The 26,561-nt window shown below is 39.7% G+C and overlaps 1 protein-coding gene across 3 annotated transcripts; it reads right to left on the reverse strand.

Moving 5' to 3' along the window:
- Positions 1-196: 196 nt before the first annotated feature.
- On the reverse strand, positions 197-25,246 carry GPD1L (glycerol-3-phosphate dehydrogenase 1 like). 3 transcript variants are annotated; one of them, XM_084206480.1, is made up of 8 exons: positions 25,141-25,246; positions 20,326-20,503; positions 19,469-19,609; positions 15,631-15,769; positions 14,355-14,449; positions 6,507-6,740; positions 6,016-6,122; positions 197-3,129 (listed from the first exon to the last, which is right to left on the reverse strand). In XM_084206480.1, exons 1-8 carry the CDS (start codon positions 25,191-25,193, stop codon positions 3,033-3,035), a joined length of 1,044 nt encoding a protein of 347 aa, XP_084062606.1. In that variant the 5' UTR covers positions 25,194-25,246; the 3' UTR covers positions 197-3,032. The 3 variants fall into 3 exon arrangements, with proteins under 3 accessions (XP_084062606.1, XP_084062605.1, XP_084062607.1); XM_084206479.1 differs by having other exon boundaries at positions 14,337-14,449; XM_084206481.1 differs by lacking the exon at positions 19,469-19,609 and having other exon boundaries at positions 14,337-14,449.
- Positions 25,247-26,561: the final 1,315 nt, after the last annotated feature.

Raw genomic sequence — 26,561 nt, forward strand, 5'->3', positions numbered from 1 at the left:
TTGTAAACTAATGGAAAGAAAGAAAATGCTGACATCTGGAAGCCAAATAGCTTTTTAAACTTTATGTTCTTGCATGGCAACCTCATATCTGCTATCATTACATAACACAACCATAGAAACCTACATTCCATCAAGTGAATAAAATATTAATTGGAAGTCTTGTAAAATGAGACAACAGAAACCAAAGTGATTCCCAAGACAAAAATGTTTATTTGTACTAACTCTTCAAACAGGTATACATTCAACATCTCTAAACAAAATCAGTACATATGATGAGGGCAAGTTGAGTAAGTATCATTAGAATGTAATGCCTTCCTTAGCAATTAAAGTTCATAACCCAAGAATTAGTTACAAATTTATGACCCCCTTACAAAGGGGTTAATGATTTCAGTAAGACTATCCCAGTACTAGGCAAAACAGAGTGTTTGCAGAGCAGATTCATTCAGTTCCAGTACCATGTCACAGTCTTTTAAATGAGCAGTAAATATTAGTGGGGGAAAAAATACATAGTGCCAAGCTGAGTGTTCTCCAGCACTGAAAAGCAAATGTAAATTGTGAACTATCAACAGAAATTAAATAAACTATTTTAGTTACTGAAACCTCAATTTTTGTCTGAAAAAAAGAATATTTTAACAGACTGGAGAAAAGAATTCCATAAAAACCTTTTCTCTGGATTTGCCTTAAAATATAAGCTTCTCTAAAAAACCAGAACAATTAAGATTTGAGACTTTCAGTGGTAGAAATACTATTGGAATAATAAAGAAATAATTTAAAAATATATATTAATTTACCACATTTAGCTCATATAGCCCTTTATGTATCTTACAAAATGCTACTGTCCTACATACTGCATGTAAAAAAAAGTTTATATATATAATGTATATGTACACATACAAAGCAAAAGCCACCAATTTGGTATTAAAAAACCAGAACAAAACAAAGCATAAGCAAACACACTGAAAGTTATGCAGTAATGAGGAGTGTATGCTCCATGTGTGCGTTAGCATGACAGTGCTTCCAACCTTAAAACATCCTCTTAAACATCTAAGCAGAGTGCTCGCTCCAAGTCAGTTCTACCAGCGATGTTCCCAACTGCCACAAATGTCTGATGTCACTTAACTTCCGGCCATCTCTTATGTTTAGCACTAAATCAGAAGTAAGGCAAAATAACTTTTCACATCCCTGAATATCTGAGGACATTCAAGAGATCTTCCAAATATTAATTCAAAATAATACAGGAGCACAAAAAAAACATACCTCTAAGTGGAAGGGTCTTCCTGTCTACACAAAGTTGCCCCAAAGCTTCCCTATTTCAGAGTAATCCAGGTTATGTAAGTACGTCAGTTATTCCCAGGCATCCTGTTCAGCAAATTTTGAATGACAACCTGAAGTTTCAGGATGGGTGTGTGCTCATGATTCCTGGTCTAAAACCACCACTGAGAACAGTGAACAATAGTTCTGATACTGCTCAGATGTTAGGTGTGGATATTCGGAGCAGATGGGCAGTCTTGTTCTATAAATTCTAATGCCAACCCTTGTCTCCCAGTTTTAAGGAGTCCACCCTTAATGTGCCTAGCACATATTTCACAAAAGAAAACCCCCACACGTAAGTATACAAGAAAAGCAAAACAGATTTTACTTATCTTCTCTTGCATCAATCTTAGAAAAAATCTAAAAAGACCAACCAAACCAACCACCCTCTGCCCCCCGCCTTAAACTTCATAAAATCACAAATTTTCCAATAACAAATAAAATTAACCTCCCTGATAAAACAAAGGTTCCTGAAAAAAACCTAGTTGAGACCCTGGGGAATAAAAGGGATGGATGCCTTTGAGAAGCTTTCTGGGAGATGAGTTGTAAAGGATTTGATTCAGCACCCCTAAGAGTTTTGTCCAGTGAAAGAGTAACTCCAGAGCTGGGAAGGCTGGATCAGGACTACAGCCCCGTGGACTGCCAGTGACTGGCAGGCACTGAAATGAATGCAGTCATCGTACTGGCACACAACCCTTCTGACGACACAAGTGCATGTTGTACCAGGGAATTCCCCGGACATTCCCTGGAGTGTTGTGTGGAGCCCAACATGCTGCAGCTAAGCTAAAATCACAGCAGAACAACTTGGAGCAGTGGATACCCAAGGCTATTCTTCATCACCCAACCAACAACAGCAGTGAAGAACAACCACAGGTAAAACAATAAATGAACTGTAGGCTCAAGGGTTCAGAACCCCCAGGTCAACACCTCTGGCTTGCTTTGGGGAATGGGATTCTAGAAGAGCCTAACATAGAGGAAAAGTAAGGGAGAAATGGAGAAATACAAAAATGCAAGGATTAAAAACAGAAGGGGAGGCAATGATCCCCCTCTAGAATATTCCCTTTAAAACAGTGTAATTAAAAACTTTAAATTCACTTAGAAATTGGTTTCAAAGTAGCTCGACAACTTTCAAAAGTCAAAATATTCTTCACTAGAGTTCATTGAAATATCCCTGAAGCCCCGTGAATAACTGCTACAACTTGTTTTGCATTAACATTGCTTAAATTAATATAGTCATAAGCATGCAAAATATTAACATTTAATTGTGTACACAGAATAAAACAAAGTTCTAACAGATTCCTAATATTTCAAGGTTACACGCTTGATTCAGCCTCTGATCAAAACCATTGGGATTCTTCCCAGACTGCCAGCGGATTTTGGACCAGGCTTTAATAGGAGACAACAAAGCATTGTGTTTTACGGTGTAGGAGCAAACTCAAAGTACACTTGTGTATATATACCAGGCAGATAGTGCAACTTTTGTATTTCATATCTTAGAAGAGTTGCATGTCAGCCAGTAAAAGGAGAATCACCAAGCCAACACCGCGTGCTGTGTCAAACCAGGGTGGGGAACAAACACCAACTCCCGCTCACAGACATTCATGTTGCTCCTGTTGCCTAAGAGCAGCTCTGAACAAAGCTTAATGACAGCTACACCCACTTGAACCCAGACACAAATTTGAAAGGCAGAAAGCTGCATTAGTACAACAGCCTGATGGATTTTACTTGTGCTCTGGATGATTTTGAAGGCAGGATATTATGTCTGTAACAGGTCTCCCTTCATAGCAGATTTCATACACAGCAGTGAAGAGTGGAAACCTGAGGAAAAAGGGTGGGGAAAGTGAACATAGTGTAAATTTATTCTGTAACAGTTTATTAAATGAAAGAAATATAAAGGGGTGAGGAGAGTGAGGGAGAAAAGGGAGAGGTGGAAAAAAATTTTTCTTTTTTCTATTTGCCAGGTGCAAATGCTAGGCTGAAAAGCAGGACATAACTACAGAACCTGCATGCATCTCTGAAATAGAGAGACTCTCAGAAGTCTAGCTAACTATAATGGAGCCTGAGACATTTATTATGTACGGCACAACCATAAAGTGATCTAAAAAATAAATTTAAAACATTTTTCCTGGCTGTTCTCACAGCAGTACCCATCTGTGGTTAAAAAGGATGACTGGCACATCTGTTATGCAGTACTTCTCAGCAATAACTTGATAATAAAGAATATGACAAAAAACCACCCAGGAAGACATTGAAGGTCAAGTTTTTTTAATAAGAATTGAAAATTAGACCTGGATTTTGAAATACAAAATTCCACATCTTCTTTTTTTTCTTTAGATTGGCCACATCTCCAACAACCTTCAAATTATTCAGGCTTCTTTGATAATCTGAAGGTTTGTTACAGCCAAGATACTTTACAAAATCTGTATTTGCTTTCTGTCCATCCTAGACAGCAACAGCCAGACAAGTTCAATTCTCATACAAAGCCTGGTAAATTTTGGGGGTTGATTTTTTCATCAAGTACATGTACCATTTCAGCATGGCTTTTCATACTGATAAATTTTAACCAATGGAAATAAAAACAAGGGTCATTGGAGATGGTGAAATAGTTAATTTCTAAGTGATTCAGAACACATCTGGATTAGGACTTTCTCCTTTGGAAATGTGCCCCACCAGTCACTCTAAAGCTTTATCTGTAATGTCCATTTCAGTGTTGAGCAGTACTGAGCACCATATATGATGGACATTCTCCTGTCACTGTTACATTGCAGTAATGCTGCTATAAGCACATCACCCTGAACTAGACTGCCTTGAGTTTTGTTTCTACTTCATTGGTGGAAAAAACATTACCACACAGCCACATAGCTGCTCTCTCAAATCCAATGCTAAACTGCTCAGATTGCAAAACCCTTACAAGGAAAATCTGCAGAAAAAATTTACACAGTGACTTCTGCGTTTCTTAACAAACCTCATTCACCTGGCATGATGTACAGGGCTGAAGGGGAGTTACACCGGCTGTTGCCATAAAAGCTCACGTGTAGGCACTAACAAAATTTGCTATGATTATGTGAGAGGTTGCCACAAAACAGGTGAACTTCCCGAAGCAAAAGCAGGTTTCCCACAGGTTTAGGTACAATATTGGCAGTTACTTCTCAGTGAAGAAGCACCACTACTACAAGCCACCACCTAAGTCCTGCTGCTTATCCCAGAGAACATTACTGTGCACAGGTCTGCCACACTTCATGTGGAGAAACCTGTACCAAGGCTGACTGCAGGCTCAGGGCCAGCAAACTCCAGATGCATCTCAGGCCAGAGCACATCAAGAGAGCAAGGACTACAACTGCTGAAAAAAAGTAATTGCACCACAAATATCAACAGGCATCAACCCTGCTAACAAGGCTCTTCTGAACTTTGACTTTTGCACACTTCTACATAGCCTTGGGAATAGTTTTGTAGGACCAGAGTATGAAATTCTACCCTTATGAGACTCTTTCCTCTTCACTTTGAAACCATGGCTGCTCCACTATGTTTTATATTTTAAATGTTATATTTTAAAGCAGTAGTTTTTTCAAAACACTTTGAAAGTTGCATTCAAAAGTCTTGTTGAATGAGACCTTTTATGAAGAACTGACATATGTATGTTGGCATACCAAAAGGAAATCAGCAACACTGTTTTCATGTCTTTTATTAAAAACACAACCCAAAATCATCTCTAATGCACTTAATTTGTTGTAAGATAGAACAGGATACAAAACAACCCTCAAACACAGCATCCTGTTTCATTTAGGGAATCATAAACAGTAAAGAATGAAGCCAACATTTTAATATTTTTTTTTTCTGCAGTTAGCCTAATTACTGTACACTAAGGAGATAGACTTAGGTACCTTACAACCAAAGATAATATTAAAACATTAATATTTTAATACAGCTGATGCATTAAAACCAGATTTTAAAAAATGCTTTTGGAAAAAAAATAACAAGGGATGGTCTTTCAACTGGCAGTTTTTAAATTTCTGATTTTTCCTCTTGTACAAATAGGAACAGATAAATCTATCCCTTAATCTCGTAAGGAGACAATTGTGTGTGTGGCTACAGGAATCATTCATGTTCTGACTCGAATACAAGTGAACAAAGCCAGGACAATCTGCATAATGTCATCCCACAAAAAACCATCCTGACCAACAGAGGCAGATGGGAGGTTTTAACCTATAGCAAACTGGAAGTCACATTAAGAAGGAGAACTGCAGTATTTAAGCTAGAATCCATGTGGTGGAGGCAGTCCCATTATACAGGTGATGACCAAGCTCCTCTCCTTGGAGGTAAGTAATGAATTTACTACAATGAAATGAGATGTAGGAACTTTTCACAGTCTCTTTGGGAAACTCTACTTCTACTTTAATGCATTTTTTTCTTTTCACATATTAAAACACATTTGCTGTGCTTTCCTGTAGTAGCAGAAGGCAACAACACACTCTGCAAACAGGACATTCACAAATTTAACATCACACTAATAGCTCTATCTACACCAATATTATTTTCAGATTCGATTCACTTGTCTCTTTGATTTTAACTTCTAATCTACTGTTATTACAGTGATTTTTTTTTTTTTGGTCTATTACTTTTATGAAGATATCAAAACCAAATATGCAGAAGAATTATGGAGATAAAAAAGGGGTATGTGGAAATTTTTTATCTGTTCTTACTCACTTGTCCACCATTTCTTTCTGCTTCAGGAGCTGATGCACTTCTGCAGAAGTCTCTGGTCCTTGGAGTTTCTGACCATTCAACATTTCTTTCTCTAATTCTTCAATAGACTAAGCAGCAGAGGGAAAAAAAGAAAGCAAAGGAGAGGCATGATAAAGTTTACAGAAGCCTGACAACATAATCTGGATGAAAAAAAAAATGTTACTGAGAGTTTTTTTCTTTTTCAAAAGTAATCTTGAGTGAGCATATAGTATATTCTCCTATGTTCTTGTTTGTAAGTATTCTCTTATCTCTCAAGCTTTTTTTTAAAATCACCAGCTGCCCACCTTTTAATACCTTTACACTCATATCTAGCCAACAGACTCAGAAAACAAGAGGAAAGAGAAGGGTGCCCACTCAGTGAGCTACCATGACTCAGATAACTCTACTGTTAGTCCAGCAATCGAGGAGTGGCAGTACTTATAGGAACAGATTTCACTCAGTGAATTAGGTACCTTTCCAGTCTTAATGAATGCTTCTGCTACAAGTCGATTCCGGCCAGCGTAACACGTTGTGATGAGATCAGCCACGCCACAGCTCTCCAGGAAAGTGGCAACAGAAACCGGTCCTTTGCAAAAAATTTTGGCAAAGGCGATCATCTCCATTAGGCCAAGGCGAATAACAGCAGCTTTGGTATTGTCACCGTAGCAAAGGCCATCACAGAAACCAGCTCCTATTGCCACTACATTCTAATAGGAAGAGAAATGGGAAATTACTCAATTACTGCTTGCAGATGTCCTTAAGAACAGCAAACACTTTACTACTGAAAGACTAGGTTGCTAATTTGGGTTATTTTGGTTTGGCAATTTTGATGACTATAGGATAACCTAAAAACAAAAAGAAAAAATATAAGGCAAAAGATTTCCAAGGATAAAAACATATTTAAAGTTCTGAGTTGCCCCTGAGGCTGTGGAGCTATTAATATTGACCATCTTTAAGACAAAATAGGTTGCAGTACACCCAAACAAGGTTTTAGCTAGATTAAGCTACTCCTGCCCTGAGGTAGGGGTGAAATTAGACGGACATCCTACAGTCCCTTTATCCAGATTTTCCTAATAATTAAAGTGACAGTACAGCTAAAGAGCATTTAATGACTTCTACGATGACATGCTAAGGGACCAAATTCAGCCAAGCCAATAGTACCCAGCCCTTTTAAGTATGCAGAGTTTCTATAACCATAAGAGCTAATAAAGGATTCCCAAAAGGTTCAAGACCCAGGAAGACCTCCCTTAGCAAAAAAATTGTTTGCTTTTTCCTTAGACCTGGTGACAACCTTCTACAAAGAATGTGCTGTTAACATTCAGCTATATGGTCCTGCTTTGGTTACAGAACATAGACATTTGATGAGACACAAATGAGTGAAGCAACTATAAAAACTATTTGCTGGCTTGGGAGTCAGAGCAGACACTAGCAATGGTTCCACTATCCCCACTAAAACAATCCTTCTAACACAACAAATCCCAGAAAAAGATGGCATTCTGACATATAGATAAAGAAAGCAAGGAAGTAATGAATGTTAGTATCTTCCTGCATGCAACAGCAGCAGCAGTGATCTCAAAGAACGCACAGAAGAACCAACATTATGACTCCTAATGTAGCACCCGATGCAGGGAAAAAAAAGAAATTTAAAAATCAACTTTAACTGTTGATGAAGAAAGAACTATAATCCGAAGATATTAATGAAAACAACCACTGATTAACAGCTGGTTTGGTTTTGGACTGTAAGAACCATGAATGCCAGGCAGCTGCAGCGCTGTGTGGCCAGTCATGGCCAGGTGACTCTGAACCACATGAGACTAGAGGACCAGTCATTGCTTTTTAAGCAGCTGGCTGAGGTCTAAAGGTGATCCTAAAAATTGCAGACAGATATCCCAACGTTAGACCTGAAGCAGCCCAAGACAGTCAACTTTAAAATTTGGTTGTTTAAATCATCTTGGCTTAGATCTTGGCTGTGGTGATTCAGTCAAGGTACATTTCCATCAGGCACCTTTTGCAGACCAACGTCTAATATTTTTTCATTTGATGCCAAAGCAAGAGGAAGTCAAACAGATATTTTAGAAGTTTTCAGATGGGATAACCCATTCAAATGGATTTTACATGTATGTGAAATCTGAAGTATTTATCACTCATCTAAAAACACAAACATGACTGAGCAACCTTTGGGCTTTTTCCATATACTTCTTGAACACTCCCATACTAAAGCTTCCCCTTCCCTCCAGCTTTGTCTGCTTGACTTTCCACTTTGAAGCAGTCTGCTTGATCATAATTTACAATAAAATTTGGCCTATGGTATTTTGTTGTCTATTTGTACCCTTTGCAGTGTTTGTCTTTGGAGCAACAGAAATGCTCTTTTAAGTAAGTCATACCAAGACTAGTTACATCTGAGGCAATGGGCTAGGGAACAAGGGAAGTTGTGAGTCCAACTCTAAAACACTGAGTTCCTTGTTTGTACAATGTTCCCATTGTATGTTCTTACACAGTTTGCAAATAATGAAGAAACAAGACAAGAGATTATGCTCTAGAACACACCCCCGTGCCTAGGAGACTGTTATGTCCTGGCACACATATCCCTCAAGCCACAACTATTAATTTACAAGGTCTACTATCTGGTTTTATTTAAATCTCTGAAGAATCTCTGACAACTGTCTTGTGCCTAATATACTGCAGAGAACTAATTATACCGCATTGAAAATTATACCTTACTCAAAGATGAGCCACCCCTTTAAAAACAACAATGACAAAAAAATCTCCCAAAACTCACAACTCAGTTACCCTTCAGTTCCAAACAAGAGGACTGTTTGCGTTCCCAAAGCAGACAATTTGTTACTTGAAATCTCTGTCTGTAGGCACTAAGCTGAGCTTGTTTCAGGAAGATGCACAAGCAGAACACAAACTGACACACAAGAGCCTAGTGGCCCTATCACTATTGGGATCTTCTGAGAAGGACATGAGGCAGGAAGGGTGACTGACCTGGTAAAAACATCTTTTGTATTTCATATGGTTGATTTTGAATGTTGCCACTGACAAAGACCACACCTGAAGTGTCCTGGTTTCAGTTAACTTCCTTCTTAGTAGCTGGTATATTGCTGTGGTTTGAGTTCAGTATGAGAATAATGTTAACACAATGATGTTTTGGTAGTTTGCTAAGTAGTGCTTACTTTAAGAAAGGAACTTCTTAATGTCTCATGCTTTGCCAGTGAGGAGGTAAACAAGAGTCTGGGGAGGGGGCAACACAGCCAGGAGAGCTGATCCGAACTGGCCAAAGGGATCATACCATAGAATGCTATGCCCAGTATATAAACTGGAGGCAGCTGGCTGGGAGCCTCGGGACAGGCTGGGCACTGGGCAGTGGGTGCTGAGCAACTGTAGTGTGCATCACTTGTTCTTCCTGGGTTTTCACTCTGTCCTTCATTACAATTACTATTACTACTGCTGATCTTGTTACTGTACTTTCCTTGATTTCAACTATTAAACTGTTTATATTTCAACCCTTGAGTTTTACTTTTTTCCACTTATTCTCCTACCCATCCGTGACAGGGGGTAGGGGGTTAGTGAGTGAGCAGCTGCTCAATATGCAGTTGCCAACTGGGATTAAACCACAGCATGAAGTTACAGGAATTCCTGCAAATGCAGTGATCATGTATTTGTGCAAGAGGAGAGAGTCAACATTTCCGTGAGATTAGAAACTGACTGTATTTGCATGCACACATGGGAGCCCAAAAAGCAAATGCCTACTGACAAACGTTCCACAGGTTCAAATATACTGTCACAATAACACCAAAAGAACTGCAACACAATATTCCTCTTGGCCTGAGGCATTCAGGGCTCTCAAAATCACTACATGCTTAAGCAAACACATTTCCCCCATCTTGGCATTACCAGCTTTTTGCATGAAAGCACACATCCTGTAACCATGATTTACAGTGTGGTTTTATACTGCATTTGATTTTAAGCTACTAAAATACTCTGCCCTAACAGACGAGCTGTTCTGGTATCCTGAAGCTGGTGTTAGTCCTGGTTATTCTAGAACATGAACAAGGAATGGATTTAGTTACTTTTTCACCGGGATAGTGAAGCTATGCTCCAGAAAAGAAATGCTGATGCCAGGCAGTGCTCACAGTATGCGTCAGAAAAAATGAGAGAAAGTGTTCTTTACTTGCACATGACCTGCTGTAAACATGCAAGAGGTCACAAACCCAAGAACCAATAAAACAAGGACAACAAGTCTACAGACTTTGCTGACAGATTGTTCTCCTACAGTCAGTCCTCAGAAGTATCCAATATCCAGTGTACAGCACGTTTGTGGAGTGCCCATGAAGACAGCTTCAGCAGCCATTTCTGAGGCAACCATTACTTCTCCACAATTAAATGGATCAATAAGAGAACTAAGAAACATTTTTTCACCTTCCTTGAGGCAGTATCACAGCTCAGCATAGCCGAAGCTCATTGCTTCCCCTGGTGGCTGAGAAGAGGTCAAATGAAAAGACTCAAAAAAGCAAAGACAGTTTCAGCAGGACTGTCAGAGAGGTTAAATATAAACTGTTTGCTTGCTCCTAGTGAACTTGAGTTTCATTTCCACTTAATCTCAGGAAAAAGGAAAAAACTCTCACAATCAACTTCTAGAGTACCTACACTGACTAATCAACAGCGACTGCCCTAAACACACTTTGCAAGTAACAATGCTGAGTTACATAACCTGGTAAACAATAAATCCTCACTATACTTCTTACATCTTTACTTAAGGCTTAGCTGAAGCTGGAAGGTTTAGATGAGCCTGAAGCAACCTGAAAGGCAACCCCAGCTGCTGCTTGCTGCTGCTTCTTCCTACAGTAACTCACATCTGTCTTGGTCCTTGGCTGCTGCCACTTGAGGGTTTTTAACTCTCCGGATCCCTGATCATCAGGCAGCTGGAGTGTAGATGTTTTTCCATATCCAGAGGTTAGATTCTCAATCCTCCTCTCACCCACTCCTTGCACTGCTGCACTGGGTAAGTGAGGTAAACTGGGGTATGGTTTACCCCCAAGATTGCAGCTACCAGTGTTTACATGGCCTCTCAAGGATGTGGCCAGGTTGATACCCCAGCTCATTCTGGCCTCACATGGGTGCTGCTTCTAACACCACACTGGCACAGGTGGTGAGGACTCTAAGGATACCTCTAAGGTGACAACCTTGGGTCCATGCTGCTCTGCACAATCACATCCATCAGTATTCAACAGCACCTCCATATGTGAGCATAGCTGCACATACTATTTTTAGGTGACATAACCTTTGCGCATTTTCTAGGAAGGCCCATTCATCGTCTGGTAAATAGCAGGTGTACTTGTAGGTGGCCTTGAGTCATGCTGCCTATAAAGCCAACTGGGCACCTTGAAACTATCCAAATTTCAGCTTTGTCAATTTTTGCCCTCAACCCTTAGAAAAGGTCAACAGACAAATGTGAAATGTTCAGCAGTCCTCAAAAGAAAAAACAATATCCTCACAAAGAACATGCCAAGCACTTTTGTTCCAACAGCCAGGTTACAGTAGAAAGCTGTTCCTCCTCAAACCATCAGATTTTGTAAAGTCACTGCCACTGTCTATTCAGCCAGTCTCCAAGCTGGCACAAGACTGCTTTTTCATGGCACTGATTTCTGCACTTCACTTTATCTCCACCAGCCCATTGTCACAAATCTAAATACAGTAAATGAAGTGGATATTCTATACATATCCACATACATATCCATATATAAACAGCAATCAAGCACATGTTTTCCTATGATCACCGAGCTGCACTACCTAATATTACAGTCTGAACTCAAATAGGCTTCCAAAACCAAATTTCAAACCTGTAATTATCATTGTAAGGGAAAACTGTGCTCAGAGCATTCTTTGTTACCCTTCTGTAAGGCAACCACCCACGCTGAAAATCTTCCCTGCTTGGAAAGGCTTGCATAAATAAAAAGTGAGGTAAGAGCACAGGCTTTTAACAGCTAGTCCATTATGCCAGTAATAAGAGGAAAGTCTCCTTTTCCTAAGCTGGTATTTGCAGAAAAGTGCAGAAGCTGGAAGAATATACTGTTTTCCATAGTGTACTGTTTCTCATCCTTTAAATACCAACACCGGAATTGTTTTTACTATTTCCACATCCAAAAAGACATGTTTGCCTGTTTACCCCTGTCCTCCTTGCTGTAGTTCACAGCGCCACTACTGACATTTCAAATTGGAAATGCTACAGAAAGAGAGCACAGCCTCTCTTTTCATGACAATGCCTCCATGCAACATGACAGTGTCACCTTCTGAAATTGGAACTTCCTCCTTACAGGAAGCTAAACAAAGCTAATTTTTACTGAAGACTGAAGTTATGTCCCAAGTTTAACAAACTGTCAGCTGACTGAACCTACACATTAGATTTTACTCTTAAAAAAAAGTCTACTTTTCAAATTTTTATTATGAAGACTATCAGATGAATGATAAAAAAGCAAAGCTCTGGTTGATACCCTTAGCAAACAATCTTTCCAATAGAAAATATGTACAGCTTCTAAGAAAAAACATTATTCATATCTGAGTTTTGCATTTTGCTTTGCACTATGGCAATAAAACCTTATCCGTAGGTTTAATTTTAGCTTCTTTATTTTCTTTCAGAGCCAGACATGTTCCCAATGCATTAATAAAATTTTTCAATCTTTGAGAGTAAAACACCTGAGGACATTATTTACATGCTGCCACCACAAGATTTAGGATAAACTAGAAAGGGTTTTAAATTAAAAACTACTTTAAAAATACTTTATTAATATTTTCTTTTAGATTAAGACAGACTTGTATGTTTAAAGACATCACCTATACTAGAATGATGGGTCTACACTGCTTTATACCAGTTTTGCTTTTTAATTATGCAAGAAATCCACAGTACTTTTAAACCAGTTAATCTCTACTTAATTCACATTTTGTTTAGACCTTACACCACGCATTTTTTTGAAATCTCAACTCAATTAATAAAATATAGTGCAATCAATATGAAATTACTAGAGCACACAGAATACAAACACCTTTTCAGAAATACAACTGGACAGTTCAGTCTGCAGGATGCATGATGAATAATAAAGCAGAAGAGAGCAATAAAGCAAGGTTACAAAAATCCCCTATAGTCTTACTTTAGTATCTTTCTAGGTCAAGAATGACAATCTATTTAAATTCTACTGCAGTTCCAAAGAAATATTGGTATCTTGCCTGACTTAGACCTTTAGAGTGGAGTTTTGAGTGTTTGCTGACTACCTGCCCAGTTTGACAGGCGTGCTCATCTCTAATGCCCTTACACGAGATTGGTCTGAATGAAAATTTCCTGGGACAGAACTCCATTATCAGACAAGGATTTAAGCTAGTCAGAAAATATCTGGCTGAGCAGATTTCAAAGTAAAATAGATCTGCAAAACTTTTTCAAGGGTCTATACGCAGTGATTTCTTTTCTGGTAACCTTCTCACATCACCCACATCATTTTAAAGCAGTGGCTGTGGAGCTGAATTACAAGCTCCATAATCTCAAGAAATTTCTCTCTATACAGTAACTCCAAAGCATGCTGCCTCAAAACACCTAATCCCATCAGTGCACAGACCCATTACCTCCTCTTTCTCAGGCCTTCCAGTATGACAGCTGTCAAGACAAAATTAAGGAAATTAATATGCCAAAAAAATGCTATTATATCTATCCAGCTACTTTCACTAAGCAGGAATCAGATGTTCCTTATCTTAAGACATCATTGCTTGGTGTGGTAGCTTTGCAAGCCAGTTAATTTAGTTTGGACAAAATTTCAACAGCAAAACCAAAGGCAGACAAAATAATTATTCAAAAGACAAAAAATAAATGTTTATTCACTACACCCATCAGAAATTATTCGGGATAGGTATCAGATAATGTGAGCTACTGTACTGTTTGCTAGGTTGCCAAACAACTTCTTTCTCAGTTTCCTTTGGTAAACACGCTGTTGCAAAAAGAAAAAGGCAACTAAAACAGATTTAGAAATATATCAGCCAGTTAGATGAAATCAATACTTGCTTCATGACTGTGTGTAAGTTAAGTGGAAGATGTAGAAAGAGAACCTGGCAGATGGTGAGACACAGATCTAAAAGCCAGCTCTCAGAAAATGCTGCTCCATCATTTCCCCTCTGGTTCTTCTGGAAATGTTGTGCTGCAGTTTTACATATTATATAAAATACAAGGAACTCTATTTTTTAAATGGAAACACCCTCTTTTCTTTTCCTACAAGGATCATTATTTCATCTGTGTATCACCTGCAGCCTGTTCATCTTACCTTCAGAGCACCACACACCTCAACTGCATCTGCATCATCCACTACATTTATTCGGAAATTTGGAGTCTGCAGGAGTTCTTTGAAGAGAAGACCATTTTCCAAGATTCTGCAGCCTATTGAGAGAGAGAAAGGAAAGCTAAAAAAAAGGGAATAATTTATTTGTATGTTATTTAGCCTTTCCTGTGCAAGCCAAAATGCCTAAAAGCAGAGATAAGGTTGTTTTATTTCAATCCTAAATAGAATCCCTGTTCTAAGGGACCAATCATGTTGAAATGGCACTTAAAAGCTCTGCACTGAGTTATTCAGGATTTTTTCACAATTTATTGTCTGCTCAGCAACAGGTTCTAAATACAATTCCATTAATTCACTGTCCATTTTTTGATCACTGTCTTTAAAAAAGAACAGCAAATAATAAAACAGAGATGAATTAAGAAGGAGCAATTCTACCAATTATTTCAAAGTCAGCACTCCAGAAAAATACCTACTGATAAAGGTATGTCAAAGCTGCTTTATTAATCAAGCAGGCTACCCCTGACAATTGTTTTTAAACACTAAGATGCTGTTCAACCATTCAAAATTAAGTTCAGTGCAAAAGCTGTGAATGAGATGTTACAAAACTAGCAGTGCACAAAACTGTAAAAATTAACACTGAAAAAAACCATTACATGAACTCTGTGCTATAAAGTGTGAGTATGTATGAGTACTTGTATGCATATATACACACACATGCCTTTCTAGAAACTGTAAAACCAAAGACTAGGCACATCCTCATGCTGCAAAGGTGTGCAGACATCAACACAGAACTAAAACAATTTCTAGTTTTTGTGGGAACGAAGTATTTTGAGAAATTAAAACAAGATACCTTAAAAAAAACAAACAAAGAAGTCAAACCAAAGCAAACATACATGAAGGTACTATCTTTGACAATAGCACCTGAGCTGGAGTACAGAATTTATAATTGTTTATCCATGTAAAGCCATTCAGACCCAAGAAAAATCTTAAACAAAGTAATAAAATCAAGCAGTTTGTTATATGAAGGGTGATAAAAAACATGCTTGTATTTCACATGCTAAGGTTATAACCCTAGTAAGAATAGGTAAAATTGTGGTCTTCTCTCTCCCTCTATTCCCAGTATTGTCCTAGTACTTCTGGAAGTATAAACATTCTAGGAAATTTAACCAACAGCGTCTGGTAACAGTCAGCTAATGTCGAAAACAGTGAAACTTGAGCTATTTGGTGTGTGCCTGTGAGGACAGGTGCACGTGTTAAATATTCTTACAACTTGGAACAGTACCTATTGTGGTTTCACAGAATTTGTCTGCTGCCACCTCACTGGCAATGTTAGCTCCCATCAGCACACTGATGTCTATTCCCATCTTCTCTCGAATAATGTCAGAGATCAGTTTGAGTCCCTCCGGGCCTTGATCTATTCCCTGCAGCCAACATTAAACGGAATTACTAAAAAGTCATTCATTAGGCACAGTAGAGATGCAAGCAGAACACAATCAGTCTCGTCCACAGGTGAGAATTGAAACAAAGACTATTCAGACAGAGACTAAAGATGACAGGTGTACTACCCCAGGCACTTCTGCTATTTTGATCTCTCCAAGATGTCTTAGAATTGTAGGAGGCAGCACCTTAAGACTTAGGACTAAACTCTAGATGATGAAACCAGTTTTTATTCAATCCTCAAAGACCTGATTGTAAGAAGTGCTGAACATTTTGCTTTTTTAGTTCAGAAATCAGGGGCTTATTATCAATATATCCTTAATCAGTGAAGCATAACCAATCCATGACTTATGAACCAAACCTGAACTTGGATTTGAAATTACACTGAAACTCACAAAATGGCATCTGAATAATTTGTCTTGTGAAGAGATATCTGAACTGAAATATCAGAGGCAGGTTCCCCAGTGTATAACCAACAACAGTTTAGTAGTAGAAATACAAAAGGAACAGCCATTCACAGATATGTAGAAAGCTGAAAAACTGAGAATAATTTAACTTATAGGGATATTTTTAATCTGTATTTATAATGCACTCTTTACAAAGTGTGAAAAAAGGGCAGAAATAGGGCCTTAGAAAACATCACCCCACATATTAATGCTGCAGAGAAGAAGAGAGTCTGGTACCCTCAGCTGCCTGAACTAGAACTCCAAATGAGATAATCTTCTTCCCATAAAACTCTTTTCTCCCAGCCTGCTAAATGCAGAACCTTTCCAGCTTTTATTACAGGGGTATGCAGACCAGCTATTGAAATAGCCATTCTTTCCCACAATATACCACCTTTTATACAATACTTTCTTTTAATGCTGAGGATTTTATACTTTTGGAATTAGTAATATTGAGTGATGATTTATAGGCAAAAAGTGTGATCCCGTATTACTTCCATATATACATATACATACACACTTGTATGCTGCCAGTAGTGACATTTCAGGCAGGCAGTAATTTCCACAGGTTAAAGGTGCTGCTCCTTAAATAACTTGGTGCAATGAAGAGACATGCAGAAATGCCTGTATAAAACCTGCCAATTAAACTAATGCTTGCATTTCTGCATTATTTTTCAATTTGTATCGCTTAATGCACAGCTCTGCTTTCTCATCCTTAATGAGCCATAAAGAAACAACCTGAAAGCAAGCACACAATACATGTTGCATTTTTGCCCCAGAGTACCAAAAACGTCCTCACAAAATAACTGTAAGGCCCCTCTTCCTAAGCAGGCAAATAATAAACAGAAAAACATGCACACATTGGGAACAACTCCAAAAATGTAAATACCTACACAACAATTATTCATGCAAGTGAAAGGGGACCAGAAAGGCTTAGGTGCCAGATTTTGCTCCATTGTGAAATGGACACAACTCCTGACAAAGTCAAGGAGAGCTTTACCTGTTTGTTGTAGAGTTAAATCCAATACTAAATGACAGAATAAAAACCAAACACCCCTTCCTCCCTCCAAAACCAAGGCTCCATCATGGGCATTTTCACTGGGCAGCAATGGTCTGCAGGCAAAGCAAGTGACCTTACTGCTTTCATCCTTACATGCCTGTCAGAGCAATCCCTGGAGCCAGTAATAGGGAAATGAAAATGAGACTGATGTTGAGGTTGCTTGAAGAGTATTTCGAATGACTTTCAGCTAGCCTGCAACTTATGTTCACTGCTGTACTGCACTCTAAGTTTTATACGGTTCCTCTCCCCACAGCCACACAGTCACTTGTAAGGTTTTCATAGACAAAGAGCTAATGTAAAACAACACAGATGCAAATGTTTCAATAGAAATTACTATTAACCAGCAGATAAATGTCTTTATTTCCCAGAGATTCAGTTTTATTGTCAGACATTAGGCTCTGCATGAAGATTAGACTGTCAGAAAGAAAAAAAGAACAAAACAAAAAGACTAAAAGATGACACACTGCTAACTTGACAGCCAATTTAGAAAGTACAGATGTCCCACGAATAATAGTTTTCAGAGCAGAACTGCACTTTAACTATCAAAGTTAACACAAGCCACTTTAACAGCATTAGAATTGAGCATGAGACTCAAAAATTATGACACTGATGAAAACAGCATGCCTAAAGAATATGCAAAAGTACAGAAAAGAATGTTGTATTAAATCTTTACCCTATCTTCTCTATGATACTTTTAATAATGTTATGCTATGCCTTTTCAGTTATGCCTTTTCATAAATACTGACACGTACTTTACATTCTCCTGCAAAATATTAAGGGGCCTCACAGCATTTCTTTGGAAAGGCTGCCTATGGATGCAATGCTGCAATGTGACAGTAGGAAGCTGCCCAGTAACCAACTCTGCGTTGCATGGCAAGTGCCACAATTTCACTTCCAACACTACACTAAGCATGGACTTTTTGTTTTGCTGGGGTTTATGTATGTTTGGAGTTTGGCTTTTTTTTTTAATGTAAGTATTTCTTCCCCTTTCACACCCCTCCCTTTTTTTCTTTTTTGTTTTTGTTTTGCCAAATAGAGTCATTAATCAACACCCCATTAGAGAACTGGTAATTCCAAGGGAATATAGGTCCAAGACCCTAACTTCACATATACTGACTTAAACCTCATTTCTTCCAGCGATTTCATTAGTTACTCCTATCACTAGGAGAATATAAATAAAATTTAGCAAATTAAAGAAGAATAAATATCTTGGGCACTTTTACCAGTGCCTTATTTTACCTTTCTATGATATGAAGAGCTTTTTTACAATTTGGAGCAAGAACACTTTGGAAGCATTTCTTTTTCATACCTCACAGCAATACACCAGTCAGCACTGACAAAACAATAGATTTTGAGGGCTTTGTTAGCCAAACTAAAGAGACAAGCTTGCAGCATGCAGTGATTGAGGTTTTTTGTTCTTTTTTTGAGCACAGATCCATAAATGTATGATTTTCCAGAGATGATAGGAAACAAGGGAATGTGTGCCAAGAAAATGGCCTACAAAGCAACAACAAACCACAGTCTTCCAAACCTCTCGGGAATTGCTTATTATTTCCAGCTAAACATACAGAGGAAAAAAGCCCACCCACCCAAAAACAATCCCAAAAATAAGCTAATTCACATTTTTAAATTTTTCTGCCGGCAAAACTACAAACACTCCAGTGAAATGCCTCCCACACATCTGCCCTTTCCTATTTCCTATGCTCAAACTGTCTTTGGGCGATGCTGAACAGACTCTCTTGTTGCAACATAATATTTGACACGAACATGAGCACTATCCTCTCAATCACATGAAATTCTCTCAGCAGTTCTTGAAATGATCAACTCAGCATGTGGGATGTGCATTAACAATCAGAGCATTATGCTTGTGCTCTGCTCTTCATCTAATGATCCTTTTGGAAACAACAAATAAAAGACTGGAAAGCTTAGCAGTGCAAAACGTATTGACTCCCTCTTTCTTTCTAAAAGTCTTGTGAAGAGCCTCATTTTCCTCTTCCTGCAAGCATTGCCTAACAACCCATTAATGACCACGACAAATTCTAATCTTACACCTAGAAAGGTTAAATGGACCAATCAAGTGAATAATGCACCGAGACTTTGCATATCAAAATATCAAGTCACCTTGTCTTAGAAGATTCCATGACACATTCTTGGTTATTAATGCAGGGTATTTATTGTACCTTTATGAGAGTTATGCCGAGGGCATTACTGGGTACTTGTCCTGTGATTTCATCGCAGACTTTACGGATGAACTGATGAGGAAGGACAAAAAACAGCAAGTCTGCATCCTGTACCGCTTCACAAAGGTTTGGGATAGCAACCTGTGTAGTTATGGGAAAGAAAGGCTGCATAACTTCTCAAAATTAACACTACACACAAGTGGTATCTAACAAAAGTAGAACCACAGAATCAATTAGTTTGGAAAAGACCTCTGAGATTATTGAGTCCAACCTTGGAACAAATACCACCCAGTCCACTGGACTGCAGCACCGAGTGCCACATCTAGTCCTTTCTCAAACACCTCCAGGGATGGTGACTCTACCACTTCCCCATTCTAATGTTTAGTCAGTCTTTCTGTGAAGAAATCCCAAACTGAATCTCTCCAGCTTGATCTTGAATCTGAGCAGCTTGGTCTCACCCTGAATGCAACAAACTATTGCATTTTGTCACTGAAAATGAGCAACAGCATAGACTTCCCAGACCAACAGCTCCAATGCAAGGTTGAGGCCAATTTTTTTTTTTTTTAATGGGTATAGTCAAAGCCGTTAATCTTGCTCTTGTTTTCACACTTGCTTTCTTGTACAGAAATTGAAGTAACATAAAAACCAATAGTAATAGGAAGAAAGAGTGCATTGGATTTACTTAACTGCATAATTACATAATTTTACTTGTTCAAATTTTTGATGTCATCAGTAAAATAGCATAGTCTGAAATATCATAGACCCTAGAGGTGTTAACAAAACAAATTTCTAACTCCATTATAGCATAAGCAATATTCCCTCTGCTCCATAGCTATAATTTAGCTTTTGAGCCTTACCACATTATCTGGCAGCTTGCATCCAGGGAGATACTTTATGTTTTCATGGTCTGTATTTATGATATCTGTCAGACTTCTCCCATCAATATTCTCCTCGAAGACCCACATGTTCACTGTGGGAGCAAACTTCTCCAATTTTTTTACATTATTACCTACTATTTTGGCAACTGCAGAAGCCCTGCACAAAAGAAAACAAAAATAGCCTTTAAAAATTATGATTTCACTGTAGGAAAAAGACTTCGTTTTTAAAACAATCACAAATTCACAGATTATTTGACCAGCTACCATAAAATATTCTTATCTAGTAAAATAAGTGGAAAAATACACTAGTCATTCACACCTGCTGCTTTCTCTCAACTACAACTAGAGTAGGTTGGACTGAAGCATTTACTGAAACATCCTTACTTATTTTGTTTTCTTATTGGTCATCCACTGAGAGTTTAGGTTACTGTATTTCCCCAAATCAAATTAACTGTATCTTCAAAGCCGAGGTAAAAGTGACATACTAAATTTTATTAAATATGTCATTTTCACCTTTAAGAGGTGAGAAGCTTCTTTGCTAAGATGACTGACTCATAAGTTGTTGTACAATACCGATAGGCATTGAAAGCCAAGAATCATTTATATGTTGCAGAAGTTATGAGCTTCATGGCTGTGCAGCCAACCTCACAGAACATAACTATTGTAACAGCATCCTCTGAAACCGCATGGAGACAAGTCCATAACTGCTACCCTCATATTCTCCCCAAGAACAGCATACAATGAAATCTGTATTAACAGTGATCAATTTGACTTCTCAAATCTCTAAGCAATAACAAAATTAATCACAATTACAAGAGGAGGAACAAACACAATCTTCCCTTTCATCATTCTATTAAACCTGTTAACCTAAGTTCCCTTCCTGGGATAGGAGGTAATTTCATAATTACTGATAACCTACTAAGGAGACACAAAAATTTTTAAGAGATGTGCTAAAAATACAGAGTAGTGCTCTGAGGCTTACACGTGTGTGTGTGTGTGCACGTGTGTGTGTGCGTGTGTAAACTGCACACTTTATTAGGAGGTAAGAACACTAACTTTTGCAATCTAGTTATACTCACACAATCTCCATAATGTATATTGCACGTTGCTTATAATAAACCCATAGCTGGCAACGGAACAAAGTGGGTTCATTCTGCTTCAAGAGCTTATGATATGGAACAACTCACTGGGCTGTATTAAAGATGTGTGCTAGCACATGACTAAGGTCACTTTCTAAGAAGGTGCATAAAAAAAAATTTAGTACCCTGAGTAGACCTTTTTTAGCCAAACCATAAAACTGTGAGTCTTAAAAGACTGGAATTTACTTCTCTAATAGCACTTCACACACAAAATGTCCCTAGGTTCAGAAGATGATACAAAAGACAATTGCAAGCCATCTCTTATCAAGCTTGACCAGCATGGTTTCTGCTGTACTGGTATACAGCTCACCAGCTCAGCCTCCAAATGTCAGATCCATACAGACAGCAGACCTCACATTCAACACAGCTCAGGTATGTGTTCCTCAGACAGTGCTTTGAGTTCCTTGAACAAAAGCACATTTACTCCTACAGATTTATATACAAAGTTGGGATCCTGGCAAACCCACTGCCTTCTGTTTTCAGCTTCACTACATATTCTCTGTGCTTGCTGGTGACAGAGCAAGACAGAAATAACTGATTCAGCAACTCTCAGACTGGGATTTTCAGTCTGCCAGCAGAAAGTCTGGCAGTGTGTACTACTTATGCGAGACATTAATTCTATTACTATTTAACACTTAAATGCCTGAGCTTTTTTTTTTTTTCACCCTTTGAAGGCAGTATTAGGAAAAGTGGAGATCTGCCTAGTCTTAGTTTCTGAATTCAAGAAGACAAGAAGATTCTCCTGACTGGCTTCTCTGGTTCATCATTCCCCATGATGCTGCAATCACTCTTTCAGGACCATTTCAAAGTTGGCCTGCTGTCCCCTCATCACTTTTTAACTAAAGCACAAAGCCAAAAAGCTCCTTAACTTGCCCAGATAACAGCAGCAGTGGAGGTCACAACATGCAAGTGCAAATGATGTCATTATCTAGCTCTACCACTGTCCCTGTAAAATCACCTCAGTTAAGCCACAGTTCCTCCCAGTTTTCTGCAAGTTCCTAGCTGCATAAACCCCCCTGGCCAGTAATTTCCCATCTCTTCCCAAATTTTACAGTTTCTGTTCAAGTTTGGCAATCAGGTTACTTAAAACTGGTTCCAAGAAAATGATGAGGGATAAATTGTGGCTGTGCACACTTCATTAACTTGCCCTGGAAGTATTATCAGAACAGGCTACAGTACATGATCAAGCTTGCAGTGCTTTAAATGACTCTGGGCACTGTCCTGGAATCCCAGGGCCCCAAAGGCATATCCAAGGTGTACTCTCTCAACGCTCCAGACACCTTACTTTATCCCCTGTCTTAAAAGATCCTAACAGAATCACTGATCCCCCAACTGAGCAACCCTATAAGGGCAAGGCCAGCAGACAGCACAGCTTCTGCTCTTCTGTGCTGAGCCATCTGTCTCATCCCATGATCTTTCATCAGGTGTCAAGTGACCCCTGCCAAGTCAACTTCATTGTTAAGGTGACCTTCCTATAGCAAACCAACCAAACAAGTCTGACTGGAAGTAGTCAATCAACCAAGGTGACTGGCTTAACCCTTGTAAAGCAACTGTCCTGCCAAGCTCCTTTAGGGTTTTTTTCATCCCAGATATAGGTTAAAAGGCTATGAGAATACTTGTCTGACGGAAGCACCTCACACAGAACTCCAAAACACACTGTCTCCAAACTGCTCAAGATGCCAAACCCCACTCAGATCAACTACTTACATGCCTACAATTTAGGCACCACCAATCACACACTCTTATAACTTAGGCTTCAAATGTATATAATCCCCAAATATCAATGATCAGATATTTACAAATGCTTCACTTTTTTTCTTACCGGCTTTAATGCATTAAATACTAATGTTTTAATTAAATATTTTAGGACTGCAGGCCACAGTTCAAAAGGCACTTACAAGGTATACAAATTTAGTCCAATTTAGTTCAATGATTACACATACACAGTGCTCATACACAGAATCACAGTGCTCTTTGCAGACAGGGTTTGGTGTCTGTCATCCCATGGACTTTGATGAAGAAACCACCAACCTCTCCAAAAATTACTATTTTCAATTTTTGATTACCTTGGTTTCTGCTTTACTCACATGAAAACCCCTGCCCTTACATATGAAAGAAGCTGTAAGTTATTTAAATACATTTATCCCCAAAAGGAAGAGAGAATGCTACTACCAGGCAGCAGCTTTTTTCTTTCTCTCAGCACAGGAGATATGGGCATTTTGCCACCAACTCATCTCATTAGGCAGGAACTTTTCTTATTTATTAAACTGATCCAGTGAGATGAAAACAAAATTCATTTGCATATGGTTATTGCTAACAGGCAGTATCTACAAATCGTTTTGCTTCTGCACAGTGAATCAAATCTAAATGGAGTCAAACTTCCTGTGAAACTTTTTCTAGACTTCAACTATAGAACAACAGCCACCACACTCCTAAAAGACAAGGTCTAACTGCATAATTTCCTTGTGATATATAGTGCAATGCACACATTTTACAAGCTGGTGCAAGGAAAGCAAGAGATGCTGCACTGAAACATCAGCCATTCCCTTAAAAAGGGGATCACAAAGAAAAATAAAACTTGGCAGCTGCTGGGGCTTTTAACAGCAGCAAAAGCCAACTGCATGGAGGGGGCAGGCAGGGGCTGAGCAACAAGTCTAAGATGATTCTGACAAAAGTCTGGCAAATTTCATTTAATAAAACACAGTGGCTTGCTCTACACGGAATTCTTCTGAGTTTAATATCTTAAAAGCCAACGCTACCCGAATAATGTGTGCTTAGCATTAGTAATTGGAAGTGACAAACTGTGAAGACCTATTTCTATAATGCATTGCACCTAATTTATTCACTGTAAAGAGGGATTTGGTGTAAGAAAAAGAAATGACTAAAGAAGACAAAGGGTTATTTTATTAACACAATACTTCTCTGGAAGAATGATGTCAAGTAAGTCTATTGCTTTCAGTGGATGAAGAAGCAAGCTGATTTAAGTCTAATTATAAACTGGAGATAGAGACAGCAATGAAACCTTGTCTCAAGCATAATCAGTTTGGAGGGAAAAGAAAAAGAAGGTATTTCGAATAACCCAGTGTCTCACAATTCTTTTTTGAACTGTCTTTGACAACAGGCACATAAAAACACAGAAAACCCCGAACAACACTTTTGTAGACAAGCGAGGTTGTTAGTGAAGCTCTACAGGCAGAGCGTAGTTGAAAAAAAATTTTAAAATGTACAGCATCCTTAATGTCTACGTCATCCGACATCGGACAAAGCGCACAACAAATACCAGGTTAAAAAAACATCCTAGAACAACTTCGCAGGACACGCGGGTGTTTACAAGCACTAAAACTGCGGGCTCGATTCTGCCGCTTCTTCCTCCGAGTACGTCACGGCAGCACCTCTGCTCCGAGGGAGCCGGGGGCACGACGAGCCCCCGGGCACGGCAGGACGAGCCCCCCGGCATGGAACAAGCGCGACCAGAGCCCGCCACGGTCCGCCGACACCGCGTTCCACCGCCGGCACCGGGTGGCCTCACGGCCGCCACCGGGAGCGCGGCTGCGGGCGGGAACCGACAGCAAGGCCGGGGCGGGCATCGCCTCGGGGAAAGCCGGGCCGCGGCGGCCGGCGAGGCGCCCGCCTTGCCAGGGGCCGCCGCACTCACCAGTTGCCCGAGCCCACGATGCAGACCTTGAGGGGGCCGGCGGAGAGCGCCATGGCAGCGCCGCCCGCGCCCCGCCACAGCGGCCGCGGCCGAGAGCTCCGTGAGGCGCCCGCCCCCCGCTCCCGCCTCCGCCGTCAAGGCATGGCCCGCTCTCCCTCCGCCCCTGCGGCGTGACGGGAACTGTAGTTCTGGCCCCCGGCTGCCGGGTCCGCGACGGCTGAGGGTGACGGGGGCCCTCGAACAAAGCAGGCAGTCCTGCAGGCACTGTGGCATATCATAGAGCCACGGAATCATTTAGGTTCGAAAAGACTTCTGAGAGCATCGAATCCAATCCATGGCTGAGCGCTACAAGCAGACCACAGCACTGAGTGGCCACATCGAGTCTTTCCTTAAACACCTCCAGTGACGGTGACTCCACCACCTCTCTGGACAGTCCATTGAGATATCTAATCGCCCTTTCTATGAAAAAATTCCACCTAATGTCCAACCTGAACCTGGCATGGCTTAAGACTGTGTCCTCTTGTCGTGTCACTTGTTACTTGAGAGAAGAGGCTGATCCCCACCTGGCTACAACCTCCTTTCAGGTAATTCTAGTCATCGATAAAGTCTCCTCTGAGCCTCCTTTTCCCAGCTCCCTCAGCTGCTCCTCACAGGACTCGTGCCCCAGACCCTTCACCAGCTCTGTTGCCCATCTCTGGACACACTCCAGCGCCTCAGTGTCCTTCCTGAATTGAGGGGTCCAGAACTGGACACAGAGGTGTGGCTCCACCACTGCCAAGTGCAGCAGAAGAATCCTTATTGACACCATTATCTGCTGAACTAATATACATTTCAGCCTTATATGTAACAGCAAAAATTTTGCTCTCTCCTAGTGCTATGTAGCATTGGAGTAAGTCTGTGAAGGCTCCCAGCTGTGGAGGAACCGATGTATCAGGTAATAAAGCATGTTAGGCCTGGAGGGATCTTAGAAACAGAAATAGGAGTGTTTCCAAATACTCCTTTGCCCTCAGCCAAAATCATATTGTTCTCCATCCCACATGCTTCTCCGGGGGGAAAAAAAGTGGGTGGGTTGTTGGTCTGATAGATGAGTCATCTGTGATAAACTTTTCCCTCATATGTGTGTATTTCTACTGACTCTTTTAGCTGTATTTAATAATAAATTATCAAGGAAAGACTGAGGACCAATCTCGTCATGATCTGCAACTTCCTGAGGAGGGCAAGTAGAGGGGCAAGTATTGATCTCTTTTCTCTGATGACCAGTGATAGGACCCAAGGAAACAGTGGGAAGCTGGGGTGGGGGTTTAGGTTGGGTATTAGGAAGAGGTACTTCACCCAGAGAGTTATTGGGTGTTGGAACAGGCTTCCTAGGGAAATGGTCACAGCACCAAGCCGACCAGAATTTAAGAAGCGTTTGGACAAAG

Source organism: Fringilla coelebs, assembly GCF_963513975.1.
Source record: "Fringilla coelebs genome assembly, chromosome: 1".
NCBI classification, from domain to species: Eukaryota; Metazoa; Chordata; class Aves; order Passeriformes; family Fringillidae; genus Fringilla; species Fringilla coelebs.